Below are 16,259 nucleotides of genomic sequence, written 5' to 3'. Positions count from 1 at the left end.
ACACAAGAGGGAAAATCAAGAGAAATTGGCTTTAGTGATGAAATGACCAAATTTTTCTGGTTTTTAAAGGAGAGGTGGGTGACCCCCCCCCCGGGAGCCCCCAAACCTCCCCTTCCCTGCTCCCCACCCCCAGCGCCGAGGGACGAGGTCGGGGCGCCGACGTGTTTTGTATTTTTTAATAAAGTTCGTAATCCAATGGACACACAAAACAAAACTGCGCTGAGAAAAAAAAATAAACCAAAAAATAAACCAAAAAAAAAAAAAAAACAACCAAGTTCCATAAATTAATTAAGTGTTAGGGGAGGCGAGGGGGGCCGGGGCAGAGTCTTTGTACAAGTGTATAACACTTCCACAGCTGATGAGACGAGGGGATGTTTAAATGAAGCGCACTTACAAATGAGTGACAATACAAAGTCTGAGTATGAAAATAAGATTTTTTTTCTCTGAAAACACATTTTTGGCACAGATTAAAAAAAAATGTATGTTGTGGGGATTTGATTTTTTTTTTTAAAGTCAGTATTATATATATTTATATATATTATATATATATTTATATATACACACACCCACTGAGTTCTGCATATCCCACCAGGAAGGAAAAAAGCTCTCCCTTTTGTTTTTTGTTTGTTTTGTATTTTCTTGTTTTTCAGTGTAAACTGTACATCCCAGATGAAGAGAAGACGGCTGCAGCAGGGGCAGGTGGAGGAAGAGGAAGGTTCACATCCGGAAAAAACACCCCCCCCGCCCCCCCCCCCCCAAAAAAATAAACAACCCCAAAAGAAGAAAACAAAAACAAAAAACCCAACGAAACAACCAATAAAATAAAAAATGACTGTGAAATGCTCCTTGACCCACAAATCTCAGCAGAGTCCCTGCGGAACGTCCACGGCGCGCGGTCAATGTGTGTCAAGACATCCAGAACGTCACAGCGTCTCCAACTGTGCAAAGTCCGAGTCACTAATTTAGTGCAAAGGCAGTTCAGGTTCTTTTTTATTTTTTTCCTTTTTTTTTTGTTAAAAAAAATAAGCCATCCTTTTCTCTTTTTTTTTTTCTTTTTTTTTTTTTTTTTTTTTTTCCTGTGTGTTTTTTTTTTTCCCCAAAAAGGAGGCACGGGAACCCAAGCCCAGTCCACCTGCTGAGTGCATCAGTTGTCCGTAAGCTAAAGCAACATGTAAACATCCAGGGTTTGATCGAGGCCGGTCGGGCAGGAGGCTGGTTTCTGGCAGCATTTTTCTTGTTTCATAACCTTCTCTCCTTCTTTTGAATTAGTTTTATTTTAAAATTAATTTTTTGTGTGTTTTTTTGTGGGCTTTTTTTTTTGTTGTTGTTGTTGTTGTTTGTTTTTTTTTTGCTGCGGGGCCTTGGAAAAATTAAAAAAAATTAAAATTAAAATAATAAAAAGTCAGTAACTGGTAAACAGCTCATACCGACGCAATGACAATCATCAGGTGAGGAGAGATGTTGGAGATGCTGGCGAGGAGGTCCGGGGCCAGGCGGGACAGGTGGCTTTCCGAAAACTCGCAGGGTGGGAAGATCTGCAGAACGTAGGCAGGCTGCAGGGAGGGAAAAAACCACGGATCAGAGACAACCCATGTCTAAAAATGTTTAAAAACGGGACATTTTTGTGATGTTTTAGTTGTTTAAAGAATCCTAAATCTTGTATAAAAAAGAAGCCATGGGTTTTGTTTCCCAGGTGGGGAGTTTTCCTCACCACAGGTGTAAGAGCTGGCTGATTTAGCTGGGAAAGGCAGAAGAATTCCCATTAATTATCATTTCAGTGGCTGCTCCAAGCACTGGCTGCTCATTCTGGGCTCTTTACACCCAGAATTAAATTACACACACGTTAAATTGGCTTCAGTGCAGCAACACACCTGGAATAAACCCTCCAGAGCACCAAATGCATTCTGCAAGAAAACGCCAGCTGTTCTGGAAAAATCAGGATATGGGGAAGAAACAAGGACTCTACTCCAGAGATAAAGAGCTGGGAAATGGATTTGGCTGCTTTTCAGCCCAAGATGATGGAATGGGGAACACACCAAACACACATTTAGGGTTTCTGCTTTGGGGTCACTTTCATCGAGTCCATCAACGATTCTATGGATCCCACCAATGACTCCATGGATCCCATCCACGCGTGAAGGGTGATGGAAGCGTGGGGGTTGTTTGACCAACAACCCCAGGCAGCTCCAGCAGAACCCCAAGCAGGTAGGGACTGGCTGGGGTTCCCCGTGGCGCTGCAGGGGTTCCGTGCCCGTACCTGGTTGGAGCCGGGGTTGGGGACGTTGATGATGCCTGCGGCCTGCTTGGCCTGCAGGTAACTGATGAACGCGGCCTTGAGCGACTCCGTCTGACTGACCACGTCCTCCTGGTCCCGGCCGCAGGGCAGGGCCAGCAGCAGGCAGTAATCGCTCTCCACCTGCAACGGAAGGACTCGTGCTCAGGGAAATGCTGGATGAGTGTGTGTTTTCCAGCCCTCCATCCATTATCCGGGGGAAAAATCCTCACTTTAAACTCCTTGATGTTACAATTTGTTCCCCAGAGAAGCTGTGGCTGCCTTTGGGTCCCTGGAAGTGCCCGAGGCCAGGCTGGACGGGGCTTGGAGCAACCTGGGATAGAGGAAGGTGTCCCTGCCCATGGCAGGGGTGGGACAGGCTTTAAGGCCCGTCCAACCCAAACCAGTCTGGGATTCTGTGATTCCAACACTTGCTGAGAGCATGGCCACGGTGGAAAGGATTGAAAATGCATTTTCATGGCCACCTGAACTCCCCTTCCCACCTTACTCAGACACACTGAAGCCAGCAGGAGTTTTTCCCAGGGTTGAGGCTGACTTCAGAGTTGTCCAGCTCTCACTCCCTTTTCCATAAATGCAGTGTAAGAGCTATTGCTCACCACCTGCAATCCGTGTTCACCCTCTGGGTTGAAGGAATCAGTGTTAATACCAGAATCCCAAAACAGTATCATAGGATCTCCTGGATTGGAAGGAACCCACAGGGATCATCGAGTCCAATTCCAGGCCACGCACAGGATCCCAACAATCCCACCCTGTCCCTGAGAGCTCCTGGAGCTCTGGCAGCCTTGGGGCCGTGCCCATTCCCCAAGGAGCCTGGTCAGCGCCCCAGCACCCTCTGGGTGGAGAAATCAACGTGACAGAAGCCCAAGTTTCTGGGAGCTCTGATGGTTTTCAGCCCTGCAGCTGGTGAGACCCTCTGAGCGCACGGAATCCCAAACCCCCTCCCTGCCCCAGCCCGGGCCCTCACCATCATTCTCCGTGCGACCCCCTCCAGCTGGGAGGCCTCGAGCCGCATGCGCTGCGCGATCCGCAGCGGGGGCCCTCCCTCGGGCGCCGGCAGCGACCGGTGCGCCAGGACGTTGTTCCCGGACACGAAGTGGAGCTGCACGGCCGCCGTGTCGTTCTTGAGAGCCAGGAGACCCTGCCAGACAATGGGGTATTTCTGGGAAGAGAGGGAGAAGAAGAGTTACGTGCAAAGCAAGGAGAGGGGGATCTGAAATCCCATCCGAGCTGCTCGGCTGCCTCCGATACTTCCATCGGAGGCTTAAAGGCTCAGCAGAGCTGTAACACCAGATCAACCCTCTACACGCCAGGCCTGGGTTAGATTCTGCTAAATCAGGAATTCAGTCCTTTTCCTTCCAGCTGGCCAGGCTGCCTGGGTGGATCCCATCATCCTGATCCCTCAGCCGCCCACCCAGCACATGGCTGTCCCCAAACACTGTTTTCCCTTTTGTAAGTGGACAAATTGAGAAATAACAACAGGGGAGGAACTGCTCAAGGTTATACAGGAGATACTTGGTACTGAACACAACCCTCAGCTCCTTGTTGGTACCTGTTCCTCATCGCCTCCCTCCTTTTCCTCATTTTCTACACTTGTGAGAGTGGTTTTTCCTTTTTATTTAAATGAAATACACCAACACTCTCCCCTGCCCATGCGGAAACACCTTCCAGGAAAGTGCTGCCTGTAAAACTGACTTGGAACAGTAAACATGGCTAAAATCCATCAAGGACAAAACAGCCCAAAACCCAAACAATGCCTTTTCTGCATCTGAAGTCTTTGATGCAAGAAAGGTCAGATTTGGTGCTATGGCTGAGACAGAACCAGGTGATTTCTCCCCGGATCAGAAGCATGACACTCACTGTCAAGAGCTGGACCATGTCCACTGGTCTCTGGGACACGGGGTGAGGTGACGGCTCCTGCTTGAGCGTGGACTGGGGCTCTGGACGGCTGAGGGGCGGCCCCGACGTCGTGGGGATAAACATGGATTGCTTGGGAACTGCTGGCGGCTGGTGCGGCGAGGGAAGCTCCTGCTTCATGGAGATGGCGACGGGCGAGGGGTAGGAGGTCTGGCTCGTGTCCCCTTGTGCCCTCTGGAGGTGGACGTGGGGGTCCATCTGGGCCGTGTGCCTGTTCACAGGGGGGTGGTGACTCTGCTCCGGCCCTGCTGCCGATGGGCCCTTGGGGTCCTGCGGGATCTGAGGGGTCTTGCTGCGGACTGGCTGGCTGGGGTGCGAGTGCTCGCCCTCCGGCAGACCCTGGGAAGCAGGAAGGGGGGAAAAGGAAAATGTTTAGGCCAAGGGTGTGTTCCACCCCATTGTAAGACTGCCAGGACACCATCAGATTCCTGGTGGAGACATCCATGTCACAGCATCAGCCCCGCTGCGGTAGCACCTGGGACAGTCCCTCACTTCCAAGCCCACCTGAGCTGAAACCCCACTCCCTGAATCCTGTCCCAAGCCCATCCCTAGCCTCGCCATCCATCCAAGGATGACTGACCCATGCACCACCTCAGTACTGACAATTCTCCCCCCGACGCCTCCACATCCAGAAACCTGCAGGCAACTTCACCCCTCCTGGTTGGAGTCCCAGAGGAGTTCAGGAAACGGCTTGTCTCAGCTTCCTCTGATGCTAAGCAGCATTTGAACCCCATTTTCCCCAAGAAACAGCTCAAAACGCTCCAGATTCCAGGGAGATGGATAAAGGGGTTTTTTTCTCACCTGAGACGGGGTCATGCTCCGGGAGGGCAGCCCGATGGGCGAGGCGCCCGGGAACTGCGGATGCCCGAGCTGTGCTGTGTGGTAATTCCTCATGTCGCCGTACACGGAGCGGTAATCGTGGAAGGAGCTCCCGGCGGGATGCATGATCTGCACCCCGTGTGGGACCACCACGGGCTGCGTCAGGGGCAGCCCGGGCAGCTGGCTGCCCGAGGGCACGCTGAGCAGCCGGGGCTCGCTGTGGGGAGAGTGGGCCATCTTGCCTTCCGAGGATTTGGGAGTCTCTTTCCCGGGTTGCGGGGTCTTACTGACCGGGGGAGTTTTGACGGCCCCTTCGGGTGTCCGGGATTGCCGCGTTTCCGAGTGGTGCTCGCCCACAGCGGCCATGTGCGGGTGCATGATCATCCTGACGTCCCGCGGGACGTTGTACTGGTCCAGCCGGAGGCTGCTGGGGTGCATGCGGTAGTCGGGCTGCATCACCAGCACGTCGGACTGCACCGGGGCTGGCCCGCGGCACACCGCGTGGAAGTGCAGCTCCTCCTCGGGGGGGTGCTGGGAGGACAGCGGGGGCATGACGATGTCTCGTATGGGCGCTGGCTGGGGCGTGCTGGATCGCTGAGGTTTGATCTCCATCTGGGGTTGCAGAGCAGCTCGGGGGGAGTGGAGCGCTTCCGGGCGGATGCCGTAGGGAATGCCGGAGAGAGGAGGGGTGTTCATCCTCACCTCACCCTGGGACAGATGGCCCAGGGACACAGTCTGTGTTACGCTGTGGGGGGGCATGATAACAGATTGCTCGGGATGCATGCTGGATATGTACTGCGGAACGGGAATTCCCGGCGCCAGCATGACTGGGGTGCTGCTGGACAAAGCCGGGGACGAGGTACTGCCGGGATGGCAGGCCCGGGGGAACGGTGACGGCGAGTGCCCGCTGGTACGCGGCGAGTGCGGCTCTTGTTTGGTGACCCCCAGGTGGGAGATGGCCCGGTCGGTCGGGGTGCTGGGCCCCGAGCTGACGTGGTTCGCTTCCGAATGCATCTTCCCAGAGAGGGAAGGGTGGTGAGGACTAACTCCAGGACTCAGGCTGGAGGGCTGCAGAGTCTTGGTCTCCACTTTCAGAGCAGCTGGGTCAGACAGTTTTTTATTCACGACCATCTGGTTATGGACCAGCACGGGTGGAGTGTTTACCGTCTGTGTCAGGACCTTGCCGGGCTGAGATGCTGGCGTCTGGACAGCGAGGTGAGACGAGTCGGGCTTGTCCAGCGCGGTGCGCTCCTGCTTGACAGAGGAGATGACGGGCGAGGTGTTGTAGGGCTGTGTTCCAAGTACCAATGAAGAATGGGTGGAAACAGTCCCGTAGCCCGCCGAGGCCTGGGAGCCTTTCGGTGCTGGCTGGGATGGCGTGATAGGCTCCTGTTTAATCTGAGACTTGGATACAGACTGCTGGAACTCAATGTCCACAGCGCTGGCTGGGGGAATCTGGCTGATCTTGGCACTGATTCGCTGAGGGCCTTCTGTCTTCTGCCCCGAGTAACTCAGGAGCACCACACCTTCCGAGGTGTTCACCCGCAGCCCTGGACTGGACCCAGTCTCCACAGGCCTCTCCTCGATAATGGACATCGATCCTGGATGAAACCTGCTGTTATCATTTGTACTTGATCTCTGCTTAAATTTCGGCGAGGGAGCATTGACAAGGCAGGTCTGGGTTTGGGGAGCTTGTTTCACCAAGGTGATCCTCGGAGCCTCCTCCAGATCCACACTGTGGGGCATTCTGCTGATGACAGAAGTGGCTTTGGGAGCAATCACTGTGTTGATCTTTTCCTTCTCGCTGAACACTGGTGCTTCAGCCACTGGTGGGTCCAGGGCATTGGTGATGGGAACGGCCGGCTTCTCCTCAGAAACCGGCTTGATGGCCTCCACGGCAGGGTGAAGAGGAGCCTCCTCCAAGCACGGCGCGCTCACCGGCTCGGCGTGCGTTGTCGTCACGTGCGTGGAGGTTATGCTCGTTGCTGAGACGTATTTGGGCTCCATGAGTATCTTCCTCAAAGTGCTGGAGTTTGTGTCGATATCTGACGCCTTTGTGTCTGGTGGGAGAGCGGGAGGGGGTGTGGAACGGGCACGGGGGTCCTCGTGCCTGACCACCCACTCCGGAACCTTGGCAGTGCCGGAGTGAAGGGGGACGATGGTGGTGGGCACCGGGTTGGGCAGCTTGGCCGCCGCTGTGGGAACAGCAGGAAGGGCCGCATTTGGGGCACTCGGTGGCGTGATGGGAGCGTTCTCCAGGGGCGACCGGATCTTGAACCCGCTCTGACTCCCCTCATCCAGGAGGACCGGCGGGGCACCCAGGTCCAGAGGAGCCAGAGCGGGAACCTTTGGAGAAGTGCTGCTCTCAGGGACAGCCTCGTGTGCAGCCACGACGTCAGCAGCCACAGCCTTGGTGACATCAGAAGCGCTTGGCTCCATGGATGCTGTGGGTTTGATTTGCTTTTCCTCCTTTGAGGCTTCTTCAGGTTTTGTCTTTACTTCATTGGCAGGGGGTGATTTGCTCTGCACCCTCTCCGGCTCGAAGGTGTTGACTTCGGTGGCATCACCCTTCCTGCTCGTGCTCTTCTTGCGTCTCTGCCGCGTGGTTTTCTGACGGCCCTTTTCCTTCCGAGCAACTTCAGCCTCCTGCAAGGTCTCAGCCTCCTGTGCAGAGTTGGAAGATTCACTGAAGCTGACTTCAGACTCCTTGCTCTCTGTCTCCAACGTCGAAGTGACAGAGCTGGGCACCGGCTGCACTGCAGGCTCGACGGCAGCCTCGGTTTCTAGGATATTGTTCACTGCCTGATCTGTCTCGGGCTCCATCTCCTCTCGAGGTGACTGCAATACCAAGGGCTCTGTGGTGATTTCAGCCTCAGATTCAGCAGGATACGTCGGCGGTGCAGGGAAGCTTTCTGTCTCCCCAGAAATATCATTGATGATGGAGCCGATGGCTGCTGCCAGCTCCGTTTCACTGGCCTGGTGTGCGGGTTTATCTGCTTCCTCCTCCTGACGGACTTCAGCCACATCTGTCGTTGGCTCTTTGTAGGCAGCAATTGTTGGAGGAGTTTCAGTGAGTTTTGCAATGTTCTCCACCGCCTGCTCAAGCTCGATCTGCTTTGCTAACTGGGCAGCCTCGGGTGACTGCTTGGGCTCCCGCATCACCTCCTTTTCCATTTCCGGAAATGAATCTTCTACCTCATTCTTACTGAAGTGGGGTGGCAGGGTGTCCTCTTTTGGAGGGCTCTTCATCTTGGGTGGTGACACCGCCACTGGCTCTGCCTCCTCCTCGGTGGGCCGCAAGGCGCCCTTGACTTCATCAACGTTGAGGCGTATTTCTACATTTTTGAGACAGACAGATGCCTTATCAACAACGGTTTTGGTATTTTTGTACCTTCCCCTTTTGGATTTCGTAACCTTTTCTGGCACTGGCTTCTTCTCAGTGATCTCAGCTGTGGGGATTTCTAGCTGGTTCTTCTCCACATCCAGTTCCTTCCGATCACGTTTCTGCTCGCTTGCTGCCGGCTCTTTCTCAGCAGCCTTTGCTTTATTGCCATTGTCACTGGTGCTCGATTCCTGACCACTTCTTTCAGCAGCATCTTCGGATTCAGCCGTGGTATCGGCTTTCGGTTCATTCTTCCCTTTCTTCCCCTGTTGGCTGGTAGCAGCTGATGAGTGACTGTGTGTGAGCTTCTGGGATCTAGGAGACCTCCAACCCTCTGCAGGTTTAGGAGCTTCCACAGTATCTTTAGTTTCAGCCTCCTCCACCTCTTGTTGTACCGGTTCGGTCTTTATCGGAGAGATGTCCTCCTCTGGCTTACGGCGGGTTTTGGGAGGTCTTCCCCTCCTCGGGGTTGTGGGAACAGTTGTCACTGCTTCCTGCGGTTCCTTTTCCCCTCTCTTCCTGGTGGACCTAGTGACCTCCATGGAGTCCTTCACTGGAGATGGGCCTTCATTGTCCCCTGTGGTCGCATAGACTGACCTCACGTTTCTGCGCCTGGTCCGGCCTATTGGCAAGCTCAGCTCCACGTTTTCTGGCTCTGCAGCGGAACTCGGGGATTTAGCAGCATTCCTTGAAACCTTTTCTGCCTCCACTTTCAATTCAGAAAGCTTCTGGGTCTCCCCACGAGGAGAGCTTGACCTTTTCAGTTTTTCACGGTCAATTCTTTCACTCTTTCTTGTGACGGGCTTTTCCGTGACATTAGCTGCAGCCGACTGCACGGGAGTCTTGGACCGTTTACTCTTGTAGGATTTTTTATCTTTTACAACAACCGGAGGTTCCACTTCCATGTCATTGTCGGAAACGGGTGGCAAGACCTCAGCAGCCGCCTCCGCCTTTTGACTCACACCAGCATCGGTGCTGGCAGAGGGTGGAGGATTTTCCTCTTTAGGTTCCACAGCCTCATCTGACTTCTGAACTAGCTTGGGCGGAGGTGGAAGTAGCTGGGCAGCCTCAGGTTCTGGATCTACGCTGATGTCTGCATCAGAAAACGAGGCCCCAGGAGTGGGAGGTTTGGTATCCAAGTATGAAGGATGCTCTGTTGCCACAGCATCTTCCTCTGGTGCCAGCGTTGTAGCAACAATTTCTTTACTTGCTTCTACAACTGGCGGAGGTTCTGTTTGCTCAGGAGGTTCCATTTTGACAGGAGCTGTGAGTTCAGGAAAAGGTTTTTGTTCCTCTGCTGCAACAGCAGGTTCAGAAGGTTTCTCTTCTTTGACAGAAGCTGGTTCCACCAGGACCTTGTCACTCACTATTTTCTCAGGAGCGATGGGAGCGATGGGTTCTTGTGGGAGGACGGTGACTGAAGAAGGACCAACAACTGAGGAAAGTTTATGTTCTGTTTCTTTACTATCAGGAACCATTTCTGGTGTTTTCGGCCGGTTTTCTTTATCTTCCTGTTTCTCCACTTCTTTTGGTTTCTGATCTTTCTCCTTTTCTTTCTGCTGCATTCGTGTCAGCTCAACAAACCTACTGTGGAAGAGAACCACTGGCTCTTGCACCAAATCAGCCGTGCTGTTCATCCCATCGGAGGAGGACTGTCTACCATACAACCTTCCAGAGATGAAGTCCAGATCATCATCTTTCCTCTCTAAATGCTGCAGGCGTTTGGAGTCCTGTTCAAAGATTGAACTGTGCAAAAACCGAGAAGCAAACAGTTCCTGCCGCTCTTGTTCCTCCTCTTTATGATCTTCTTTCTTATCATCCAGTTTTCCACCTTCGGAATCCGTTCTGATTTTTTTCTTCTTCATATACCAGGATGGAATAGGTCTTGGAGCCGAGTCAACCTTCTCTTTGTCTTTGTTGTTTCTGAAACTAGCAAATCTTGAATCCCAGTCTAGAAAGGACCAGTTTTCCTCTCTGGAGGAAGAGAGGGATTTAGCCCTTTCAAGCAATGCCTTTGTGTCGGGTGTGATTGTCTTGTCCAACGCGAAAGAGTAGAATTTGTTTCTTTCTAAGGAACTGGACTGGAGTCTTTCCTCTCTTTCACGGAACTTCTCTTCTCTGTCCCTTAATAAAAAAGACAACCTGGAACTCTCTAACAAGGACGAGGCTTTTGGGGAATGGGGCTTGTTTTCGCCATCATCATCCGAATCCGAAGGCACCTCCCCAGGTTCCAGGTCTCGGACAGACCGTTTCCGTATGCTGTCTCTTTTCACAATGCTGCTTGGAAAGCTGATATCGACTCTCCCAGGCTCTTGCTTCACTTGGGTTTCCCACCTACTTGAGTCTTCCTCAGAACTCAGCACTGAGAGTTTTATTTTAGCCATTTCTGCCATCTGCTCCCTTCTGCTGGAATCATAAGGATTGAATTTCAGCGAGTCCTCCCTCACAGTCATGTTGGAGTATGAAAGACCCTTTTCTTCTATTTTAGGTGACTCTTTGGTTTCCTTCAATGGCATTAACCTTGGAGAATCGAGCGTGTCCTCATCCTCGTGGAACGGGAAGTGTCTGATACTTGGGGAACAGGACATCCTTTCGGAATCCTCACTCACCTGACGAGAGCTTCTGTAGTTCCTTTCTCTCTTAGTGCTAATTTCGAAGTCAAACTGGTCAGTCTTTTTCCTTTTACTCGGTGGAGAGTCATCGGTGACGTCTTGTGGAGGCTTTCCCACCTCATGAACCAGACTCCGCTTTTCATATTCATCCACATCTTTCTTTGGACTGCCAAACTTCTCCGACTTTGCAATCTCCATTTCCAGCTGCTGTTTCAACCTGCGACTTTGCTCCATTTGTTTCCGGTAGCTCTGCGTGTGGTCAATGTCAATGCTGATTTTCTCCTCCGTGTCAGCCGACTGAGTTTTCTCTTGGCCAAGTTTATGGTCTGGTGTTTCTTCAGGAAGACTGGAGTAGTTCTTCCTTGAGTCCTCTCTCTCCGTTCCCTGCTCATCCAGCAGCTGTACCTGTTTATGCTGGGGTTTTACTGGGTTCAGTTTTTTAGCAGGGAGTTCCTGAACTTCCACAGGTTCATCAGGTGTCTCCATGAGCCTTGCCTGCAGATCCAGGGTGGGACGCATGCCAATCCCACCAACATTAAGAGTGTCCTGAATTTCTTTGGGACTAGTAACGGGAACAAGTCTTTCCAGTTTGAGTTTTTTAGATTCCCTTTTAATCATCTCCTTCCTCAGGGGTTTTCTCTCCAATTCTCCTTCCCTTAACACTGGTGCTTCTCTAGATGACGCTGTCGCATCAAGCTGCTTTTTCAAAACCATGCGCGCATCCTCCTCATCTTGGCTACTCCGTTTTACATCCAGTTTTTGCCTGTCAGGCTTCGGATTTGCATCGGCAAAACGCCTTTTACGAGCCTCCAACTTGTCTAAATCAACTGCATTGGCCCCCTCAGAAGGCTGCTCTGTCTTCAAGTGCTTTTTGGGTTTCATTTTTCCCTCCTTGTCCACCACTTCGATGTGACTGGCAAGGGCTTTCTCCTTCTGTACCTTGGTTCTGACAGGTTCTAGTTTAGACTGCTCAGACTTGGCTTGCTCAGCCTGGGACGTCTGGGTTTTCTGTTCGAGCAGCGGGGATTTCAGAGTGTCGTTATCCAGCTTTGCCCTCAGTTTCTCCAGTGCAGGCTGATCGATCACCTTCCCCTCCTTTTCCTTCACACGGGTCAGCACAACACAGGGCATCAGTTCCAGGCGGTTCTTTGCTGTCCCTTCTTTGTCACCCCTCTCTTTGCTTTGTTTACTGTTGCCCTTCAGTTTTTCTGGGCTGGGCTCTCTCTCATTCTCCTGATCCGTTTCCGAGGACTGAGAGCTGGGTGAATGGATTTTCGCTTTTCGTTTCTGCTTATCTGCTTTCTCCTTTTCTATTTTTTCTGGCTTTTCCTTCCTCACCAAGCGCTTCTCCTTGTCCACCCTCTCCTGCTCGAAAACGCGCTCTTTCTCCACCTTCTCGTTTTTTGCGTATCGTTCCACACGGGCTTTGTCGAGCTTGTCGTATCGCGGAGGGGACAGCGAGCTGCAGCTGCCACTGCGATCCGAGGACCTGCTGTAAATCCTCCTCTCCGAGTCGCTCTGCAGCCGTTCCGACTGCGAGGGGGACGCGCCGGGGCTCTGCGGACGCCGGGAATGCGTCGGGCTCTGGCTCCGCTCGATCGGTCTCCGTTCGTGGTCTCTGTCCCGATCGGATTCGAACCGCTCCCTCTCCCTCTCCCTCTCCCGTTGCCTGTAGCTGTACTCCCTGATGTCCTGCTCATACGGATCTCCCCGGTAATCCCGGTACTCGCGAGGGTCGTCATAGTATCGTGGGTCATAGTAGTCTCCTTGGTAGGGATCCCACTCAGCGTAGAATTCTCTGCCCCGAGCTGGGTATTCCCGCCGAGGATCTTCAGGATATGTCCCCGGGGTCCGAACAGTCTCGTAGTAAGTACGGTCAGGGGCGTATTCGTAGGATCCTCTTCGCTCGTCTCTGCTAAACATAAGAATAAAAAGATTCTAGTTCTCCTTCTCAACCAATGTACTCTGTTACCACAGGTTTTTTGCTATCTAAAGGAATAATTTTCTTTTTTCCTATGTGCATCAAGGCAGCTGCACAAAGAGGTCTGGCAAGGAATCTGTGTGCAGCGAACCAAATACTTTGTTAACTTATCAAACCGAAGGTACTTCATGGGTAATATCGCAACAACTCTTCCAAGCATTGTTACACCACCCTCACTCCTTTGTTTTTGTCAAATTCAAACCTTGCATGAAATGAAGGTAAAACCAACACAGCACCTGTGCACCCACACAGGGCTGGCAGGGTGAAGACACCCCCTTATCCAGAACCTGAGACCTTCTGAGACCTTTGAGTCAAATCAAAATTCAGGGGTGGAATCTCTCCATTACTAAGCAGCAAAGTGGTGGTAACATTTCTTTAAAAATCCTAAGCCCTGCAAGTGATCTTTTAATTCCCAAATTAGCTCCCTCACTGCATGTGACTTGCTGATGTTGCCTGTTTACAGTAAAACCAAGTCAACAAATATCAGGTTGTTTATAAGGTCATGTGAAGTCATTCAGCAAAATAAATCAAGCAATTAATGTTGTTATTTCAATACCTCCAAGCAGCAAAAATAAGTCATTTGTAACACTGAACATGGCAGGGAGGTGGAATAAAGCTGGAGTTCTTGATTCCCCACCATTACAGAGTGTTCTGCACACTCTGTACAAAGGTGGGGTTGGGCTCTGCTCCCGGGGAACAAGGGACAGGACAAGGGCAAACGGCCCCAAGCTGCGCCAGAGAAGGTTCAGGTTGGACATCAGGAGGAATTTCTTGATGGAAAAGGTGGTCAGGAATAGGAAGGGGCTGCCCAGGGAGGTTTGGAGTCTCCATCCCTGGAGGTGTCCAAGGAAGGCCTGGACATGGCACTCAGTGCTCTGGGCTGGCTGACAAGGAGGGGATCAGTCACAGGTTTGGACTCGATGACCTTGGAGGTCTTTTCCAACCTAAATGATTCTGGGATTCCTCACAGGTTTATCTGGCTTCACAGTTTATGTTTTATGTTAAAAGCTGGCAGCTTCCACCTTTTAAGAAAATAACAAAATTGAAAAAGGGACAAAACAGGGAAGATGAAAACCTCACATTGCAAGTGAAGTGGGATGTTGTGAAAAGCAGCTGTGAAGTTAAAAATATTGATCAGGGATTTTGCTTTTTCATGTCTGGTTTGGTTTTTTTTTTCCTTTAGGTCCTGTTTAGACTGGCTCCAGCTACAACCCCGAGAGAAGGTGGTTTGTGCAGATCTCAGCACCTCTGCAAGGAAGAGCTCGGAGGGGCACCAGAAGCTGCAGAATTACAGGAGTCACTGCAGAGCTCGCTCCGCTGCTCCACGATCCATTATCCCTATGGATCTCCTAATGACTGTGTGAGCAGAGTGACAGAGAAGGAAAAATCAGACTAACGTGTGCCCAAACACCAGAAATCAGGGTCCTGCTCAGGATTATTTCACGGCAAAGACAAGCCCACCCGAGTCCTGTGTGCTAAAGAACATCCAATAACGCCCTTCTCTTGCCTGAATCCGGCGTAGTGCTGAGGAAATGTTTATTGCTGGCACATCACAACATCTGGCAAGGCCTGGGGAAGGCACACTTGTATTTCCATTATGCAAATCCTGATTGCCAATTTCCAAACCCTGCTCGCTTTTAAATCTGCTCATTTTGCATTATGTCAGACCCATCTATTTCACTGCAAAAAATGCTTGGGTTTATCCAGCTCCCAGGTATAATCGGCATCACGCTGGGCTGACTCCTGGGCAAGGCATAGCCCTAACAATGAGCCAGGCTCTGAAGGGAATAAAACATGGGTATTTTTTCAGTCAGTGGAGGTAAAAAAGCCCAAAATGTGGACTGTTTCTGTGCCAGGTCTGCAGGGATAAATAAGTGGCTGTGCAGCGTGTGGTGCCAGCTGCTGCCAAGGGGCAGCCACACAGGACACAGCTTTATTCAAAATAAAAATGCATCCTTACTCAAATTGTCTTATTTTATCAAGTTACAAACAAAACTGTTGGGAAGAGGGAGGTGGAGGATCAGATTTTACTCTCTGCTCAAGGGCTGAGCAGCAGGAGTTTATCAGACTTTATATACACCCACCAACACACACATTTCTCTGTTACAGTTAAGCTGCTCTTTGCATTCCTAAGACATGATGAATGACTCCCAACTGTGTCCTGGTGACCCACCAGAGAAACCGGATACTAAAATATGGATCACGCAGACAACTGAAACCTCCACCTCAGCAGGAATTCCAGTAACCAGCTACGCCTCGGATGTGTGAGATCCTGCCTGCTCTCATCTGCAGTTTCAGTTTGATCCCATACATTTGTTAAAAAAAATAGTGAAGAAGTAAAAAAAAAAAAAATTAGAAATGCAGAGGTGTTTTTAGTAAAACTTTAAAAATAAGGATAAAGTTGAGAGGAACAAAAAATTGTTTAAGAATTATGGCCTGAAGAAAGTTTGATTGTAAGATGATGAGGACAATGACTGTAAAAGGATTGTGCAAGGTGATGTTGGAAAACAAAACATATAATAAATATATTGGTACATGCCTTCTTTCTGCCAGCATTTCATAGAAGTCTCTGATATCTTGACCCGTTTTCTCCATGGAATGATAAAACGCCAACTGACTCTCCCGATTTGCAAAGTCCACCTGAAAAAGAAAGGGGAAATCACATTCAGTCACAGAAACATCCCATTCTGCCAACATTTCCCTGTCTGCTGAAGGTGGGAGCAGATCTGAAAATGGGGGTAAAATTTAATTTAAAAAGTCAAACACTTCCCAATTGTGGCCCTGCACATCCCCAGGAAAAAAGATCTTTCTCAGTGGAGCTGTGTAACTACCTCCTTATTATGTTGTTGTAGCTGCCAGCCCAGAGGTTTCTGTTGGGCAAAGCAGCAGGAAAAATACACATTATTATCATGGTATTGATGTTTTTAATGCCAGGACAGTTCCAAAGTCCCTTTTATCTCAGGGAAGTGCTACAGAAGGTCAGGATTATGAATCTATTCCGGACTCCACAGTGTTTGCCCGGGGTTATAGAGCAGGGAAAGAACCAAGCCTCCTGAACTGCAGCTCCCTGTTCCAGCTACTCCAAGAGTTGGTGTTTTCTAGCCAAGGGTGACAATACTAAGACGCCAAGGGTGTAGTGCAAAAAATGAAGGATTAGAATGGATTTCATTACGTGTATGCCACATAACGGAGTATTTTTAACATTCTAGTTCCTGTTATTTTTTAAATCATCCTGTGTGTAACCACAGCAATGGAGCA

General features: G+C 50.8%; 1 protein-coding gene across 2 annotated transcripts in view; it reads right to left on the bottom strand.

Annotated features, from left to right (window-relative positions):
- Nucleotides 1–416: 416 nt before the first annotated feature.
- SPEN (spen family transcriptional repressor) overlaps nucleotides 417–16,259 on the bottom strand; it is a 66,290-nt gene continuing 50,447 nt past the window's right edge. The window contains exons 10-15 of one of the 2 annotated variants that reach the window (XM_069035080.1): nucleotides 15,541–15,641; nucleotides 5,009–12,935; nucleotides 4,151–4,546; nucleotides 3,258–3,452; nucleotides 2,258–2,416; nucleotides 417–1,553 (exon numbers count right to left, since the gene is read on the bottom strand). In XM_069035080.1, coding sequence (XP_068891181.1) covers nucleotides 1,422–1,553; nucleotides 2,258–2,416; nucleotides 3,258–3,452; nucleotides 4,151–4,546; nucleotides 5,009–12,935; nucleotides 15,541–15,641 — 8,910 coding nt within the window. In that variant the 3' untranslated portion in view covers nucleotides 417–1,421. The remainder of the gene's footprint in view (nucleotides 1,554–2,257; nucleotides 2,417–3,257; nucleotides 3,453–4,150; nucleotides 4,547–5,008; nucleotides 12,936–15,540; nucleotides 15,642–16,259) is intronic. The other variant, XM_069035081.1, reaches the window with a different exon arrangement.

The sequence above is a fragment of the Aphelocoma coerulescens genome, chromosome 21 (genome assembly GCF_041296385.1).
Source record: "Aphelocoma coerulescens isolate FSJ_1873_10779 chromosome 21, UR_Acoe_1.0, whole genome shotgun sequence".
In the NCBI taxonomy this organism is placed as follows: domain Eukaryota; kingdom Metazoa; phylum Chordata; class Aves; order Passeriformes; family Corvidae; genus Aphelocoma; species Aphelocoma coerulescens.
The sequence above is the reverse complement of the archived record's forward strand: the minus strand, read 5'-3'. Positions and strand labels throughout refer to the sequence as shown.